Below are 19,729 nucleotides of genomic sequence, written 5' to 3'. Positions count from 1 at the left end.
TGTCTAAGAGCCCATAGGGCAAATGAGGGTCCTTCAAGCTGGCCCACTGCTGAGAGCCTCAATAGGCTACTTTAATCATTCACAGTACCCCCACTGAGGTAAGACTCAAGCACACTTCATGGATGGCTGGAAGAGAGCATGCAATTCCTAGCTATGCTCCTACAGCTCTCAGTGGAAGCAGAATGTCTAGGACATATACTCCAAAACCTTCATCAGACATGAACGTAAACTTTAGGAAAGCAACTAAAAATAGGTTGTATGCTAAGGTACATGTCTGGAACAACACCTTACATTACTCCTGCAAAAGTTTAATACTTCATAGTCCAGTCAGTTAACAGTAGATTGTTTTTCCAAACAGCCATCAAACTAACATCACTGGCTCTAAAAGTCGGTATCATTCCTTGAAAAGGGATTTCTAACATTAAACTTGAAAATCCAACTCAAGAGCAAACAACTTTACCCCCTGTACAAATCGCATTGTTTCTTAAAAAAAAAAAATGTACTCCTTTAGCATATCACAAACTTATTGGAGGGCAATAAATTCTACTCTGTCATGAACATATGGTTAATGACTTGAGAGAACATAAGTAGTATAGTCCTGTTGTGGTACTAGAAGGGTAAGACAAGGATAAAGGGGGAAGGTGCAGCTCCATAACTGTTCCTGAACTATCAAGCCATAGGAAGTGCAATAAAGGAGGAGAATCCATAGTTACAAAGCCTGCACTTGAACAGACAAAACAGGAGGGGAGCTGAGGCTTCAAGAAGTTCTGCAGAAATGGTTCTCCTACCTATCTCAAAGGCAAAACCTAATAAGCATTCACAGTACCTTCTGCATGGGTGGGGCGGGAAATAATTTACCTGTACTGTTCCAGCATGAAAGCACCACCGCTGCCCAACCTAGTCCCTTCACAATCCCAAAGGCAATACTACGAATTACTGAGGTTTTACCTAAATGCTTTCAAGCAGAACACAGAATAAGAAAAAAAACTATTAGTTGTATTCCTTGGAGATACGCCCTAGATAGGACAAAACATCTTTTTACTTCTTTTACTTTCTAGAAAAGCCTAGTCTGAAGATTTTACTCTGCTCCTCAAAAAAAAGCTTTACTCTTGCCTGAATTGTCAATAGTGATAAATAAACAGGATCTAGAAACAGTCATTCCACACTGTTTCTCTTTCCACAATTGTACATAGTGACAAAAAAAAAAAAGTAAAGGTGAAATGGCCCTATTCTCTGCCTCCAACAAAGGCTTCAAAACTGCACTGAAGTTCACAGAAACAAACCCATCCCTTCGTGCCTTCAGCATCACAACTTAGTCGGAACAACCCTCAGGTAGGCCCAGATATTCAAACTCGGATAAAACTCATTCACAGGTATTTTAGAACAGAATTTGTAAGAATGCAAAGAGCTCAGGAGGAACCTGGTAACACAAGTCAACTGGGAATTTTTAAATCAGAAATAATAAGCTTTTAGTTAGGAGAAAAGAAGATACTGGACAAGTATTACCAGTGAAGCAACTGCTGCCCATTCGACAACCTCTCCTTAAGGATATTCTTAAAGGGAGAGTCACCAGCGCCGCAGGTGACCCCACCACTGCCCAGCCACACCAAGCTTCAGCCCTTTGGCGAAAATTTATCAGCCCCGGGGAAACACAGGACTTCAGAAGGGTGAACCGCTCCCGGCGCCAGTGAAACGCCGACACGCTGGGCCCGGTTCGGCCTCCCCGGAGAGGGAGCGCCCGCCTGGAAGGCAGAAGGGCACCGGAGCAGCAGGAATGCGGCTGCGGGTGGAGTGCGGTGGGCAAGGCAACGGGTCGGCGAACGGGGCCGGGGTGGCCCTGGCCCTGCCGAGCGGGACCGCCGGCCTGGGGCAGCCGCAGGGCGTGAGGGGGGCCGAGCCGCCGCAGTCCCTCCGCTCCCGCGCCAAGGGCCATGGCGGGGCCCGCTCGCCCCTGCCCCCTCCGCCGCCGGCCGGGCCCCACCGGGCTGGGCCTTCCCCCGCCGCGGCGGTCCCGGCTCCCGTCAGGGCCAACAGAAGGACCGGGCCGGGCCTCCCTCCGCGCCGCCGGCGGTCCGACCTCCCCTCGGGGACCTCGGGAGGGCCGGGCCGGGGCTCCCCCCACCCCGTCAGTCCTCCCCCTCGGTCCGGTCCCCCCTCCCCGCCCATGGCCGTCCCACCCCACACCACCCCTCCCAGGCCCACATGAGGGCCGGACCGGGCCTCTCCCCCAGCTCCCTCCCGCCGGGCGGCGGCGAGGGGCCGCGCCGAGCCCCCCCCGCCCCGGTGCCGGGCCGCCTTACGCTGTATGGCGGGGGGCGGCGGGTAGCGGGCCCGCAGCTCCGGGCCGCCCCCCTGCACGCCGCTGCTCACGTAGTTGCTGGGGAAGATGCCGACGCGCTGGTCGATCTTGCCCGTCCACCAGCCCTCGTCGCCGGACACATGCGAGTCCCGGGACAGCACCTGCACCACGTCCCCCGGCCGCAGGCTCAGCTCGTCCTCGCCGCACGCCTCGTACTCGAAGACGGCGGTCCAGAGGGGCCCGCCGCCCGGCGGCTCCCCGCCGCCCGCGCCCTCCTGGCTGAGCTCTGTGAGGGGCTCCATGGCGAGGCTGCTCCATAGGGGGAGGCGCCCGCGGCAGCCGGGCGCTGCGGGGGGCGGCGGGGCCGGTACCGCCGCCTATTGTTCATGCGGCCCGGCGCCTGCCGGCAGCAGGTGCCGCCGCTACCGCCGCCGCCGGGGGGGGGGCCCGGCACGGGGCCGCCTCAGCCCAGCGCGGGAAGAGGCGAGGGCAGGCAGCGCGTGCCGCCGAGTCGCCGCCACATCCCCCCCCTCCTCCGCGCCCGCCTCCGCCTGCCGCCGCTGCTGTTGCTGCTGCCGCCGCCGCGCATCCCGGAGCCACCTGACTCTCTGGCAGCTTCGGCGGCGGGAGGGGGGAGGCTCCACCCTCCCTCGCCGCCATTGGTCGCCGCTACCGTCCGTCAACAGCGCCCTCACCTGATTGAGGGCCCTCGCCCTCTTGGCCACGCCCTCTCCCCGCCCAGCCTCTGGCCCCGGAGTCTCGCACTCACCGGTGTCCCCCCAATTGGCCCCCGCCTCGTCAGCTTTGGCTTCCCATTGGGCCTGGCGGCGCTTGTCATCAAGGGCTTTAGGCTCCGCCTCCTCCGCCGCTTCTCATTGGCTTGGGAAAGGGGCATGACACAGGAGACGGCGGAGGGTGGGGCGACTGGGTGGGCGGGGCTGCGCGGGGCGCTGGCGGCCTGCTGCGCTGAGGCAGCGCACCTGAGGCCTGGCCGGGCCTGTCACTGGATTCCCCACTCCGGCTCCGCGGTCCCGGGGCAAACACCGCTGCGTGCTTCTTCGCATCGCCGCCTCTTGGCACTCCCCGGTGTTGAGGGTCGCTGCACCGCTTGTCGAAGCCCTGCCCCCCACGCCGAGGTGCCACCTGGGCCTCCCGAGGGGTGCTGAGCGATGCCGGGCCGGGCCTCCTGTGGGCGCTGGCGGTTGGGCCTGAGGGCGGTGGCCGTGTGTAGCCGGAGCTGCCTGTCCTGGCGTGTCTTCTGCCTTTCCTGGGCCACTGGAGCGGCCCGCAGCCCCTCCTGCACCCTGAGGGACCCTCACGGTGCCGGTGAGGTCGCCTGGAGCAGGGGCCTAGGCCAGACACCAAATCAAAGTAGAGGCCAGGAAAGTCTTTGTTTTCAGTTCCTCCATATTCAGTCTATACTGCTCTGTGATTTTTGTACAAGGTTAATATGGGTACATCCCCGCTGAATGTCTGTATTAAAAATCATAGAATGATAGAATGGTTTGGGTTGGAAGGGACCTTAAAGATCACTGAGTTCCAACCCCCCTGCTCTGGGCAGGGACACCTCCCACTAGACCAGGTTGCTCAAAGCCCCATCCAGCCTGGCCTTGGGCACTTCCAGGGATGGGGCCTCCACAACTTGTCTGGGCAATTTGTTCCAGTGCCTCACCACCCTCATAGTGAAAAATTTCTTCCTAATATCTATTCTAAATCTACCCTCTCCCAGTTTGAAGCCATCACCCCTTGTCCCATCGCTACATGCCCTTGTAAAAAGTCCCTCTCTGTCTCACTCTTGCAATCAGAGTATGGCTTCTTGGTCCTGAAAACACAAATTCCTTCTCCCTGCTACCAACATTTTTACAGCTTGTGAAGATACCAGATCTTGTAAACTGAATCTGTTATATAGAAGGGAGTTTTTCTTTCCATTTTACTCCAGTTTCCTTATTCAATTTTCAGTGGTAAAACTGGAAATTAAAAGTCTCTGTTCATGCTTTATCATAATAAAGCCCACTGATGCTAAAGGAGAATTCCAGGTGCCTGAGCATACATGCTGTCTTCCCACTTATATAAAATCTTGGGCTTAATTTTATTTTAGTGTTTTGTAAATGGAGTTACACAATTCTTCTCTGCAAGATTATTTTTTAAGAACTTTCCCTAGTGAGGCATTAGTTTTATTTTATGTAGACAGTAACTGCTAATAGTTCTCAAATTTTGTGCAGTGGGGCTTTGTTGATTTATCTATCCTTGTGTGAGCACTGTGCTGCTGCACTTAGGAAGCACCAGGGTTTAGACTTTACAAGGCATGATTAAGACCTTAAGAATAGTGTGCTGTGAGTTAAAGAGGCATTCAAAATCCTTATCGTTGTTCATAAAATATTTGAATTTGCTTGTCTGTTTTCTGGGAAAACACCCAACTGAAACTTAGTAACAAGTATTGCAGAGAACCCTGCAAGGAACTGAATATTTTCCAGTTCCTTTCTGGGCTTTTTTTGCAAACTCCACAGCCTTTACTTCTCACAGAAACCAAAAATACCTTGCCTGGAAAGAGCTGGTATATTAATATCCTTATTTTACAAATAAATTAAAGAGCAAAATATATCTAGCTGAGGACAGAACTCACATTTCAATGTGACACATGCAAGATTTAGGCATGCTGCAGAACTAGTTTTCAATTGAACTTGTCTAAGAAATGAGCTTGAGATTTTCTCCTGCATCTCCACCTCCTCTTCCCAGCGAGGGCAGAGCAGAGGATGCATCCTCTCCACTATTCTTTTGTTACTTAAGGGTGTGTTTTCACAATTAGCGTAATCTTATTTCATGTTACTCTGTTGCTGAAAGGGACTTCCCTGCCCCTTGTCACATGCTTGACCCGCTTTCCTGATGGCAGCAGTAGTGACTGCGTGGCTGTAGAGTCATTTCAGCTCATTTATCTAACTGAAAGCTAAGCCACCAAGTAAAAGCAGCTAGTTTTCAATCTGCTTTTCTGGTTGATCTGACGTGGGTTAGGACTGTATGCACAGTCATTAAAGCTAGCACAACATAAGGAGGCAGGACAGGACAGGTGAAAGGGACAGCAGACTTGGCTCTTTCAGCAACAGCCCACAGTTAGGTTACCTTGTCCTAATCAGGAAGCTGAGGGGTAACAAACAGATGTACCCATGATTTTTGGAGTTCAAATAATAGATGGCTGAGATGGAAACTGAAGGATTGATGTCAATGTCCCTAGTTAAAACAGCCTCAGTTGCATGCAATACTTTTCTGTCCAATTTTATTTAGGAAAAATATTCTTTAATTCTCACAGTGGGGAGTTATCATGCTTTATGTGAATATTGTGCTTTAAAAGTTGTAATATAAAAATTTGAGTGAGACATAAGAAAACAGATGTCTCCCGCCTTTCAGCTGTTTGAAACTAATTTTGACCGCTGCTATAGAGAGCACTGATGGCTTTAAAGTAGAAAGTTATATTACCGATGGTGAAAACTGTGATAGGAGAAAAATGACTTCTGTAGAGGCTCGGGTTGCCTGCTGTAGTGACCTGCCAAGACAGAACCCTGCCATCTTGTGGAATGCCTCGTTATTGAAGTACACAGTCAGCTTTGCTTCTCAATGTCATCTTGCTTTTTTTTCCTTTCACCTTTTTTTTTTCACCGATGATGTGTTTGTTTCTACAGAGACGGCACGACTGGCTCAGGAAGCCCTGAGCAGCCAGTGCCTGAAGCTGGGAGAGTGTCCAGGGAAATGCTCTGAAAAGCCATGATAGGATTTTCCCATTCTCACAGACTTCTCTTGGCATCTTTTACCAGCCGTATCAGAGACCGGTTTCTGAATGAAAAGATTTGGCTAGATTGGGAAGGCTGTTCTTAGGATCAAGGTATGCATTACATCAATCCTTATGCATTTCATAAGACTGTGTACATTTCCATTATCATTCAGCAGATCTGAATAATAGATTCTAGACATAACAGATCCAGTTCTCAAAGTCTGTACTTGAATACTCACTCAGTGTTTCCCAAAGTTTGGATACAGATTTTGTTATAATATGTTTAAAAAGGAGAGTCTAATCTGCAAAATGCAGATGATATTCTGAATGTAGTTCAAACTTTGGACCAAGGATTTTAATTCAGGCTCATTTTTGCATCCATCTACATTAAAAAAACCCAAACCCAACAATTATAGAAGATAAAAAGGCCAGTGTCTCCCCAGCTCTTGTTTTAAGAAGCCATGGAAAGTACTCTGCTTATTCAATTCTATTATTTATATAAATTTAGGATGATCATCTCAGCTTTGGCCCCGTCTTTTCTAGATGTTTGTGCAGGCTACTAAACTAGTATAGTAATCTCTGTCAGTGGATGCCTTCCCTCTCTCTTCACTGGACTTAGCAGCTCTATAATGTTACCACTGTGACAGTCCATACTTATAAATCTACACTGGATATCAAAATGTTGGCACTCGATGCTCATAGTCTCTGTGTTCTGTGAGGGGAAAAAAAACAGAATGCTGAAAAAAAAAAAAAAAGGGGGGGAAGAGGAATGTCCATAAAGAAGAAAACATACCAGCACAGTGCTATTACACCGCAGTACTAGAAAACCCCTATACTTCCAACTATAGCTACGGTGAAAGTACATCTCTACCAGCACAGTAAGAAAGTATAAAAGATTAAGGAGATGCTCTTTGGCACATCTGCTTAGTGCATCTCACTCCTTTTACATCCCATAGTAGTTTATATTGCATCTTAAATGAATCCAATGCTAATGCTCTGATTTGGCTTTTACACATTTCAGAGGAGATCTCTCAGCTTTGTTGCATGGTTATATCTGTAGATATAACCATATACACCACTCTGGAGAAGTATCTCATGCCAGTAGACAGATTTGTTTGATCAATTGCTGATAATCTTTCCTCAGACAATGTAAACTTTACCGACAAATGGATTCTTCTGTCTTCATAAATTGCCTCTCTGCATGGCTGTAAAGCCTAACTGTGTTTTTTTCTCCACTTTAGAACAGACTGCTTTGCCAGCATCGCATTAGTGGAGGTTTGTTCTTCATGCAGGGGAGAGAGGTAAGCCACTGGCAACGGAAGCTTTATGAACTGTGCTGTGCTAGCTAGGAGGCAGGCTGCGAATCTGGGTCTTTAGCATCCGAGTCAGTAAAAGAGAGAGCTCTACTCCGCTTCATAAAATATATATGCTAATCTCCCAGATGGCTATATCTTCTTTCTCCATAGAACAGATGACCTGGAAAATAAAAGAAGACTAAAAACACTGGAAAGTGGAAATTCCGAGCCAAAATCTCAGTGCCTCCAGTAGATTTTACAGACAGATTTGGTTTTTAAATTCATTTTTAATTTGTTTTGATAATAAAAGATAGCAGTGATTACATGATTATTATTACAGATCACAGTATAGTTTCACATGTAACATGAAGCATTCATACATTTATCAGCATCCCTATAAGAAAAATAAAACAAGATTTCAAATGAGATTTCTGCCTACACTAAGAAATATACAGCTAACAGAAATAATGTTTAACTTTGGCTTTTACTAACTATCATTTGCATACTGTGCATTATCTCAATCCAAGCCACATTTATAGCTCTTGTTTAATTTGTCATCGGTTGAATTGCTGCTCCGGAATTGCTCTGGAATACCAGAACCACACTGCCATACTGGCAACATTGTGCCACAGTTTTGCAAGCCTGTGGAACAAAAATTTAATTTATTTGAATAGAGGAACTGAGATTAGTTCAATGCAAATGCTCCCACTGGAGTTTAGCAAAGACACTGCAGCAAACCTTTTGGGTTTCTGAAATCTTTGTAGGTGCTTGTGGCCTCGATCTTCCCTTTTATGTTTTGTGTGAAAAATGAAGCAGCAGCAGCACAGTACCCTTCAGTGCCACAGCCATCAATCATATGGTGCAGCACTCGCTCGGAGTGTTCTGTGCTGCCTGCGGCACCTCGGCTTCCCTTCAAGGCCTTCTGCCCAAGGAATGACCAAGTCTCCCTTGTTTGTGAGGGCAATGAAGTTTTGTTTGGAAATAACAAAAGCAAGATGGAAAGTGAGATATTAGCTAGTCCATGGTTTTGTTTAGGTGTTAAGTTTGTCAAACAAAGCCTTTGGGCCAGTTTTCAGGTCAATAAAGCCACCCTTGAATAGCTGCAGAAACACAACACAAAAATGAAGAATCCTGCATCTGAACTCAAACCATCAGGACGGATGCAAACTTTATTCCTACAACATACAGAGACATACAACATCCATTAGATGCCAGCATTCATATCCAAATCATAACTTTATACCCAAATCATAACTCTGCTAAATCTGTCATTATGAAATTATGGACATAAAATAGATAGCTTTTTCATTTGGAGTAAAATAATCCTTTTGTTGATTGAGGCTGATGTCTTTTTTCTCTAATTTGTATTTAGTAAGTTAACTTACTGTGCAGAATAATAAACCTCAATCTAAAATAATACCAACTAGGTCAGTGCAGTAGCAATTGTTTTTTTCCATGTTGTCTTGAGGGAATAGGCAACATTTGCCTGTTGTCTCCTTTTATTTGCAATCACAGCTTAAATCCTTAGCAGAATTCGTTAGAGGAGCCTCTTTCAAAAAATGCATGAGTCTCTACTGGAAAATTTTCTGTGTTGATGTTCCCATATAGTGTCTACTCTCTGCCTGGTGAATAAGCTCAAATATGACACCGTATTAATTTGATATTTCATAAGGCAACTGGAAGGGGATTTCCTTGTACTTATGTGGAAATGGGCCTAACTCTGTGTTGATCTTTTAGTTAAGTGTGGGCAGAGAGACACACGTTGTCATCGCGAAGCCACCACTCAGTACTGGCAGCACCCGATCCACAGCCAGCCAGACATCAACCCATTGAGGAGGGATTTCATGTTACCCTGTTGCAACCATCTCAAGGAGTCTGCCTTTACATTCCAGAATTAATTTGCATTATCTATTTACTTTATTTTTACCTCTAATTGGCAGTCTTATTTGTTGGGCTCTGGTCCTGCACACCATCAAGGCACTGTGCAGTTCACTGTGCAGCTGAAGCTTTTGTAGAGTGAGGGAAGGATGATTCATGGAGTGAGCCTACACAGATCAGTCCCAGACTGCAGACTGTCGAGTGTCTTTGACTCTAATTGGTACCTGAGTAGTTTTCAAAAGATAACATTAAATGTAATTAACTTCCGAAGGATACGTGCCTCCTTCTTTCTCATGGTGTGGTATTTTTCCTCCAAATTACGCTGCTGAAAGGACCTCTAAGAGGAAGATTTGTTAGTGTGTGAATAGCACGCTTTCTGCACATATGTATTGCTTAAGCGTAAAGTCTTCCTGCTCCACTGCTGGTACAATCTGAAATTCTGTATCACTGGGAAGTGGAGACTCTCAGCTTCGATCCCAAAAAGTTTCAGACAAGAGTCTACCTACAATGTTTATGGACAGACAAGTAATAACTAGGTCTTTCTTGAAGTCAGCTTTGATCCTTCTATTCAAAACAAGTAAGACACTTGGTTTTACAGGAAGAGGGGATGTGAAAAAAAGTCTCAATGAAAGCTTTTGCAGTTCTCACATATTTTTTATATCTATTTTTCTGTTTCTTGTGTTAAGCTAACAGGGAACGGGGTAGCGATGAACCAGCACTCAACAGAATGAGCTGCATAATTCCCTCACAGCTTTAATGCTCATTAAGCGTTCACCTCAAATTCAGGCCAGCAGAGCCTTTCCATTACTCCACAACAGCATCTGCTGTCCTTAGACCCCAGGGTGCTCCTATGGGAGTGTAAAAGGACAGCAGCCTGCAACACAAGCAAGCACCTCCCTGGGACCGCAGGCGGCTGGGACCTAGTGGGACCGAAACACGGAACGCAACGCAACCCACCATTTGCTGATAAGCTACAGGAAAACCTGGCATGGCTACCTGCCTGTATTATTTTGAATGCATATGTAAGATATGTGACAGTAAGACTATTCTGATAGCTACAAGAAGTTGGTGTCCCCATTTTCACTCAGTTGTCTCATCCTTTCTAGTATAGCATAGCCGCTTCCCGACCAGCAAAGGAATATGCTTCCCTTCTATCCAATTTTAGCATACAAATTGTTTTGCCTATTTAACCCTAGTAGAAGGTAGCCATCCTCAAATTGTCGACACTGTGCCAGAATGTCTTTAGGCGAGTAATGAGAAGGGAAGGTTAGCAAACCCCAGAGCCGCCTGGGGAGGAGGGTCTCTAACGAGGCGCGCCTCGTTACGGCGGTGCCGCAGAACGTCCCCCACGCTGGGGGGTGTCAGCCCTGCGCCGTCCTTCTCCCCCTCCGACCCGCTCCGGAGGCACAACCCACGACATGACGTTTACAGGAACCGCCCAGCACTGACTTTTTGCTCATTCTTACCGGTGCTGGGAGAATCCAGACCCCCTCACCAGCGGGAGCCGTAACTAATTGCCACCGATATTCTTTCTCACCGGCGCCAGTGCAGCCCCGGTGCGTGTGGGGGGAGCCCGCCGAGCCGCCAGGGGGCGCCGCAGTGCCGCCGGAGGCGGGGGGGGGGCTGGGGGAGAGGCGGCGGGCAGCGCGCGCCCCTGCCCGCCCGGCGGCGCCGCCGGTCCCCCGCCTGCTGCCGCTCCCCGGCGCTGCGGGACGCTCCTCTGTTCCCCCTCCCCCCGGTCCCGCCCCGCCAGCGCCGCCTCGTAAAAGCGGTTTTATTTTTCCATCCTGCGGTTGACAATGAAGAAATTCTCGCCCGGGCTATTTCTGGGTCCCGCCGGAGCCGCGCGCTGTTTCCTGCGGGCTCGAAAAGCTCATTGTTTGTATTCACTGACACGAAACAATTGCGGTCTGCGCAGGGCAATATTTGTTTCCCAGTTCCTCAAACCATTATTACCTTTTCCTGTTCCCCTTGAGAAAAGGGGCCTTTGATACCCTGCCAGGCCGCAGTATCGAATCCCCTGCCCGTTTCAGGGTGAAACCGTGACAAAGGCAGGCGCTTTTATTGAAGGGGAGAAAATAAATAAATAAATAAATAGAATCACAGAAAGAATGTGGAAGAAAACCTTACTCTGGAAAAAAAAAAAAGCAAGTTGCGTAATAGCGAAGGAATGAGGTAGTGTGAGTCATCTCGCCCATGAGCGGCTTCATCTGGTGGAGTTCTCACCCATCCAGGAGGGAGCTTGCCAGCCCCTGTTTACATCCCACGGCCCGTAAGCCCAGCCAGGGCTATAGTACGGAAAACAGAACTGTATATAGTCACACAATCGTCATAGCATAGTTCCGTCTCCCAGCATACACAAGAAAGGCCCTCACGCTTGCCCTCAGTAGAAGCATAAACCCCTCTTCACCTGTATTTTATTACAAATGACACCACTGCACCCAGCCTCATCTAGGTCCGCAAGGAGATCTGGAAGACTGGGGTCCACAGGCTCCCATAAACATCCAGTTCCTCCTTGGAAGACCCCTTCTCAAGGTCCGTGCTTCATACTACTCTTACCACGTTTCTCCTCCAGCTTCCTCCTCAGAACAACTCCTTTTATCGTCTGAAAGAGGGGTTGATTTCAGTTCTTTCCTGCTTGCCCTCCAGTTTACCCTTTAAAATCTTCTATGGGACTTCCATGTGCCATTACAAATCTTGAGGGTGCTGTAAGAGTGAGAATAAAAACCCCACATGCTCTTAGGATGTAATCTTGTTCCCTTTTCTTAAAAACTATGCAGTAGGGTAAGGCAGGTTAATTAATTTTCACTTAAAGTTTGAATTAGTCTTAATTCAAATGCACATCTAGGAGCACAGGCTTTTCCTCAGCTCTGCTACCGGCTGATTCAGAGAACGTGATGGTTTCCAGGTTTGTACCCACAGAGACCAACTAACTCTCAGCACACTTCTACCCTTATTCCGGATAGAGTGTTCAGAAGACAGACAGATCACAAAGACAATGGCCGTTGCTATCTTATTTGTGGGAAGAAGACGAGCTGTTAGTATAAAGGATAAACTTTTGGGAATGAAATCTCTCTTTTTCCTGTAGACTACACAAGGCCACATGTGTTGCCTGTGCAGCCACCTCCTACTGAATTTGCTTGAAGGTCACTCCAGCCAACTGAACTTGATGGATTTTCTGGAGACATCAGTCCCACTCCTACTAAGCACTTTTAGCCCGGAGCTGATGTTCTTCCGTCACTCCATTAAACTCAGCCCTTCATAATTTCTCTGTTGTATTTATGAGCAAATCTGACAATTTAAACACTGTTCTTAAACTTTATGAGATGATGAGGTTTGTAGAATTAGTAGATGCAATTAGCTAGTGAGAACAGCATCCGACAGAAGCTCCTACCAGGCTTCCCAATCACATAGAAGTCTTTTTGAGAAAGCATGTGTTGTTTAGATGTGTTGTAAGAAGTCAGGCAGAAGGGAGGCTAGTGAAAAGTTGGGTTATTATAAGCTCTGAACTGTTTACTTCAGACCCCTACCCAACAGACTTTCTGCCTTAAAAAAAAATCAAGTTGTGTGCAGTTTTCCTGATGTCAGTGGAAGCAGTAGTTCCGAATAAAGATGCTTTTCAATACATAGCTTGCAAAATTATGCCTAAAGCTTTGACTTATACTTCTTTTTAAAAAAACTAAAATGCTTTGCTTGCTTTCCATCATATGCCATTTGAAGATTTACAAGAAAGCATTTAGTTGCATTGCTACCAACATAACTGCGAAGCAGCAATGTGTACCAGAAATTCAAAATACAGTCCAAGAGTCGAAATACTTTGGCCACCTGTGCTTAATTCTGCTGTTACCACAGCGAGACTGTTTTTCATATGATTTGTGTAACACTCAGTATTGAATTAAATCTTGGAAGTACATTTTCTACTGCAAAATAGCTTTTTGTGGTTAAAATACTGTTTGCTACAAAACCTCTTTTCATGTCCTGTCACATGCTGAAACAATGGCAAAAAGATAAATTACTCCAAATCTAATTTTAACTCCTGCAAATTTTGTAGTAGGTTCACTAATTTCTATAGCGTTTAGAACACTGTATGTGAGAGCTATAGGCTCTTATGGCTTACAGATTTCTGATGCAATCTTCACTGGCATTTCTGGGTTCTATAAGCAGCATGAAGCAGAGTATAAATCTCTCCAAAAGAGTTGCTTACTCCACCCTTCCTTTGTTTCGAAGTAATTTCTGATTTTTTGCCTTTAGGGTTATTTTTAATGTTAGATCATTTCCATTGTTTATCTCCAAAAAAGTGTTTCCAGGCCATTTTGCAGTCATTGCTGTTCTGGGAAGGCCTATGAAAAGATGAAGGTTATATGTTTCTCCAGCAGATGTGGTCAGAAACACGACTGCCATCAGCATCATAAACCTATATCTAATTCCTTCACTCTCTAACAGTTTTCTCCCTATTCATTTTCATTGCTTAACACATCAAAGATTTCCCAAGGGGCTGAATATATTGTTCCATGCTGCAGACTGATAAAGAACGCACCAACAAAATAAATAGACTAATGCTATTAATGTGGACAGTGCTCTGGAGCCAAACCTGGAACCAAGAACCCAGCAGATGTACAAGGTATCCATGCAAGTGGCCTTGGGAAACACAGATGCCTCCGGATGCCTGAAGATCCCTAAGAATCTGCCATGAGGGATTTACAGGCTGCTCCATGATGGGCATAATCCCTCATTCCTGAGCAAAAGATCAGGAAGAAAGTCTGCAAAGGGTTGTTCATGGACCCACCCTCTCAGAGCATCCTCTGTGGGATTTTTCCACAGAAGAGGTGGACCAACAAGCAGCGTTTATAGAAAAACCTTTCGGCTGGCTGAGAGTTGGAACGGTTCTGCATGCAGTTCTTTGATCTGTGAACTCCACCGCTATTGTGCCATTCAGTATCTGCTCTTGATATAGAGTAGGGAACAATCTCATGTGGTAAATAAATGTAGAGGAATTAATAGCCTAAGTTTCATCCCACTGCCTTGTCTCTGAACGAAGAAAATGCTCAGCTGTCTAGTACTGACCCTGCAGAAGCTGTGACAGTTTGTACAGATGCTCTTCTTGTTAAACATCACTCTGGTTAATGGATCAGGACCTGGGCAATCTGGGTGCTGTCTTTGTCAATGCTTTATGACGTGAACCAGTGTAAACCACTTGATTTACATCAGTTTTAACACCTGTACAAAGGAATTAAGGATACCTCCTTTGCGAGTTGCTTTCATCCACAGATAAAAAAAAAACTATATCCAACACATGCATTAGTACAGCGCCATTTAACAGATAACATGGGGTTGCAAAAAGTGAATTGAATCTATTTTTAAGTCCACTTCTCTTGGCTGCACACAGCTCCCTACTCAGTATGGTGCCACCATGCCCCTGCTGTTGATGAGGATCATCAGGCCTTACCCATACAACGAGGGCAAGCAATTCTGACAACAGACCTCATGGACACAAGGATAAATGTAAAAAGTGAAACACAGTCTGATGCGAAAACAGGCTGAAGAATATCAGCTAATGCAGCTGAAAGAATATTCGCACAAAACATTATGCTGTTTCAGAACCTGTGGTGTATCTATATATGTGCATGAACACATGGGTCTATGTACATGCATGTGTGTGCTCTATGTTCCCAGGGACTGTCTCACTGGGTTATAGCAAAGACCTAGCTGAAAGTCGGGGCTGCAAGGAGAGGCCGAGTTGAATGTGTGTCTGTGTTTCTGTACAGCTATGGGTTGCCTTTACAGTAAAAGCTTCCTCCTAAATCAGCTTAACATGAAATGCTGTTTATGGAGGGTAGGTTAAAATCAGTTGCCCGTTGAATGGCTGCAACAAATCTATTCAGCCAGCAGGGGAGGAAGAAGATCTTTTTAGCCGCTGCTGTTTTCCTGACGAATAATTATGCCACCTCCAGCTGGCTGCAAAAGACCCTTTCTTTAAAAGCCATATGTCCTCTCTAATAAAGCTCTCATCACACCTCCCTCAGGCTTCCCCCATTTTGCTGTACTTATGCCTGATTTCATTTGGTTCATGCAGTGGTACGGCTGTAGGACGATGGCTTCCTTAAGCTAGTGCTTGGAGAAAACATGGCCTAGAGAAAAAGGAAAGATTGTCTGGGACAGCCTGGGCCTGTGCCTCTGTGATTCCTGGAATGTTACTCACACTGGGTAACTCATATGGGTTTTCTTTTTAAATAGCTCTTTAAAGGGTTGCTGGAATCCAAGTTACTTTAGATCTGCCATAAAGTGGCAGTGTTTCAGGGCACTCCCCCCAGATTAATCATTTTCACATTCTGAAATCTGTCAACTGTACCTTCAGGCACTGCCAATTCAAGCAAATACAAAAATAGTAGTCACAACACCTCAGGGCATGATTTCATCAGATTTTCTACACTAAGCAGGTCTGACCTGCTCAATATTTATCCGGGAGACCTCCAGAGAACAGAAAGAAGAATACAGGAAGGGGCAGATCTTGTGAGGCAGCTGAGATTTCTTGCCAGTATAAATCATACAACATCTCTGGGAATTTAAACCTTGGTTGTTTAAAAAATAGCACTGCTTCTGCTGCGACCGACTTAGATTGGTGCTGAAGCGGCATGACTAGAGATGCTACCTTCCAAAAGGGATTTAAAACTGAGATTCTGCAGTTCTTTTCTCAAATTCAGGTTGTTAACTATGGCCACATTCCATCTCAAGGCAATGAATTACATACTGTTTCCAATAGTCTTGAATGTCAAAATTATTCTTCACACCTCCTACTAAAGCACACAGTCACTGCCATATTCCACTTCAGACAAGGCTGTATTCAGCGAGGAGTCTTACATACACAGTTAGCAAAGGAGTTGAAATCAGACAGAAATACAAAGTTAGCCTTCTGTTTATTCAGGATGAAGCTGAAATCCAAGAATTATCTAGGGAAACTGCCAAGGCAGCAGGGTCTCTGTACTAATCTGCCCAAGCGGACTCTTGTATGAACTCCTGTTGCACGAAATTGTGACTTACATCCCCTACAACATCGTTGCCTTGCAGTGCCGCTCGTTATTCCACAGATTTCAGCAGTCCCTGCATACGTACATCACGCTCAGCTTCTTCCCAGGCCCTCACTGCAACGTCATAGCTTCCTCCATGGTTCCCCACAATAATTTCCCTAACCCATGTTCCCTGTCTACACATTTTTGGCCTGCTAACTGTGCAAGACGTGGTACATGCTGTAGATAATATGAAGTGACATGCCTGTTGATAAGCCAGCCAGTTTAAGACTATTCTCCAGATTCTGCCTACATTTCCCCTTTGGGGGTCCTAATGTTGGCCTCTTTTCATTACCAGGAAATTGGTAGGCATTGAATATTTGTTAAAATTCTGCCTCTGACAACGTACTTGAAACTGAAACTCTCTCCTAGACAAGGAGTGACCAATTCAAAAGGCTTAACTTGCTTAGAAAAATGGCTAAAAAGAGCCATAAGAGAAAGGAAATCCTGCAAAATGGCAAAGAGGGTCTTGGGTCATTTGCAAGCTACAGGAGCTCTCTACTTCAGAATTTTAACTGTGAACAAAGATCTTCAATAGGCGTTTATCCCATTGACATCATGAATCATTGTCTGGCAGAAGTTTCTTACAGTGAGGCACCACTGTGCTGTACTTTAAAGAATGTGGTATAAATGCTGCTAAAATACTGTCAGCTCGGTGTTTGGATATTCTAATTTTAGCCTTGTTTATTATGTTTCATCTCCATGGTGGTTTTAGGCAATTCTTGCACCAGCAATGCTAGCAAATTCCTCCTTTTCACAGAGACCTTGTGGCCACTGGGACACCGATGATGCTTCTCTGTGTGATTTCTGTACGGAGACGTTCACACAATTAGGTCCTGTAATGTGAATGTGGATGACGCCGTTGCAATTTTCTTGCAAGAAACACTAACAGAACCACCTTTAGGAGGAAAGTTCATCTTAAAACTGCCCTCTGCCTCTAGTAATGGGACCATTACGCCATCCCAATTGACTTTTCAGCCATGCTGGAGCAGCCGCAAGAGGTTAGGATAGTGAGACTGGGGCCCACATAGCTGCTAAGAATGTAGAGCAGAAAGCTCTATAGAGACAACTTCTAAACAACAAAGAAAATGAGGGGAGTTGAAGATGCTGTTGCTCTAGTGGCAAGTTACAGAAGGTTGCTATCAACAAGTTGGTAAGAATTCTTTTTTCATAGTTGTCATGGGACTTCTCTGTCTGCATGGATCTATTTTAAACGGTTTTCCCCTTTCAGCACTCTCTGATAATAAGAAACTTAAGTAAGTGCTCTTCTTCGGGGAGAGTCTCACTTTGGTCTGCTTATTTTGTCTCGAGAAAACCACAGGGCTCTGAGAGCATAAGAAAAGAGCTTACACACTCAAATGTGCAGCAGGCAGCTGAGACAAACTGCAAGGGCAGGATTAATGGGGCTGTGAGCTTCATGGTTCAGCTGTTTGCAGATCAGTAATTAGCATTCTCCACCCAGTGAATTGATCTCTCCCTAAGCAGTACCGTGAAGTACTATGGAGAGCTTTATTAGTCATAAAGATAGTTGAAAAAAAAAAAAACCCAAACTCAAACCTTTCTTCCCCTTTCTTGGTGCGTGAGGTCAAGAACTATGTTCTCCCATGCTGAGAGAGAGAGAGAGAGAGAGAGAGAGAGAGGGAGAGGGAATGGTTTGGCCTGCCTCACACGCAGGGTGTATCCCAAAAGGGCAGGTGGATCTGGGAGTGCGTTTGGTGCCGTGGCAGTGATAAAGGCAGTGATAAAGGTGGGTGTAGGTTGTATCCTGGTACACAGCTGGGGCTGCATCATGTGCTGTGAGCAGTGAACCTGCCAGCACAGCAGGGAGAGGAGGTCTCCTGCCATGTAACCTTCCTGCTGGTAAATCTGTGCCTGGTCTGTGCTGAAGCACTAGAGAATAGGCTTGTTTTTCTCATTGTCTCTAAAGGCTGCGTTCCAGTTGGGAGTAGGGGTAATAGGCGGGGCTGAATTTTATAGAGTAATTTCATAGCAATCTCTTAGTGTGCAAGGCTGAATCTGGTGTGACTTCTCTGCTAGAAAGGGAGTGTGGTCTGTGAAAGGATCTGGCTCTTGTTTAGAAGTTTGTTTAAAAAAATGTGCTAATAGCAGATAGGCTGCTGTCAGATGCTAAAGTGATGGCAACATGTTCAGTAGACTTCTGCAGTTGTCAAAAACCACTCTACTGTAATTAAAAGCAAATTCAGAACAACCACCTGACAGGTTTTATAAGAAAATCAGCTATCTTACAGTGAAACCAGGCTAACAAATGTTATTGTAGAATGGCTTTCTGCTTTCTATCACCCTTGTATATAAGCCTACTTCTTAATTCCCATGTGAGAGAATAAAACATGTTTATCACCATTTATGACGATGTTCTGTATTCAGATAAACCCTTTTTTAACTAAGTTGTAATTACAGGGAAATGGAAAAAAAAACTCAAGACTTAAAATTAGCAAAGACTCTTAATGCCCAAGTAGTGAGTATATATATTTCAACTATTGCTTCTTCAGGAAAACAAAAGGAGGGTGCACTTCCCTCCTAGGCTGATCAATTATACAGAAAATTGACTTTTTGTCTTTTTTTTTTTTTTTTTTTGGAGCCAAAGTTTTGCTGCTTGGGATACTGCGTCCAATCCACAGTAAGTGGTATGTGTCAGCAGGATCCAAAAATCAGGGCTGAAATGCTGCTGTCTAACTATAGATCCTGAGACAACGAATCAATAGGAAGAAGTAAATAAAAGCTGATAGTGAGCCACCAAGGCCTAGTTTGTCAATCTTCATCTGAAAACAAACGCTGTATCCAGTGTGGAGAAAAATTCTAACCGTCATAACCGTACAGTGAGTAAATAGGTGTTTTTCTTATTTTCTGCTGATTGTTTTATTAGCTACTTACAGCTTGGTATCATACTGTGATGATTACTGTAATGAAAAAACACAAGGAAGTCCCAGTCATAAGCTTCTTTCTGGACATAATATTTTGCTTAAATTGGGTGAAATTTATTCTTTTTAACTTTGTTTCACGTCTTGTCCTAATTATCTAAGTTATGTTCTCATAAAACTTAGGAATTCTCTTGAGAACTAATTTAAAAATGGTAATTTTGGGTATCCCACAAAAGATGCCTGGAGGGGAAGTGTGGAACTTCATACCCTTGAATGAGAAGATAAGAGAGACTAAAGTACTACTAATGGTGCAAAGCATGCTGCAGTATTATTCTTAGAAATGGCAACACATTGAAGCATTTCTGTGGCAGGTTTCAGTGTTTTGATACGGTTTTGATTAAATTCCTGTTCTTGTGATACCACGCATTAGAGAAAGTGTGCTCAAAAGGATGGCCAAGAAATTGTGATGAGTTTACCCATCTGAGATTTTTGGTATAACCTACGTTCTACTGTGTACCACATACAGTGTTGCCCTGATTCTGCAAATGCCC

General features: G+C 45.5%; 1 protein-coding gene across 1 annotated transcript in view; it reads right to left on the bottom strand.

Moving 5' to 3' along the window:
• Positions 1-2,601, bottom strand: part of MAP3K9 (mitogen-activated protein kinase kinase kinase 9) — a gene marked incomplete at both ends in the record, with an annotated part of 53,925 nt that extends 51,324 nt beyond the window's left edge. The window contains one exon of the mRNA XM_082485885.1: positions 2,301-2,601. Within this exon, the coding sequence (XP_082342011.1) occupies positions 2,301-2,601 (301 nt within the window). The remainder of the gene's footprint in view (positions 1-2,300) is intronic.
• Positions 2,602-19,729: the final 17,128 nt, after the last annotated feature.

This window comes from Vanellus vanellus (genome assembly GCF_965231255.1).
Source record: "Vanellus vanellus genome assembly, chromosome: 6".
Lineage (NCBI taxonomy): Eukaryota > Metazoa > Chordata > Aves > Charadriiformes > Charadriidae > Vanellus > Vanellus vanellus.
Note: the sequence above shows the minus strand (reverse complement) of the source record. Positions and strands in the feature narration are given on the sequence as shown.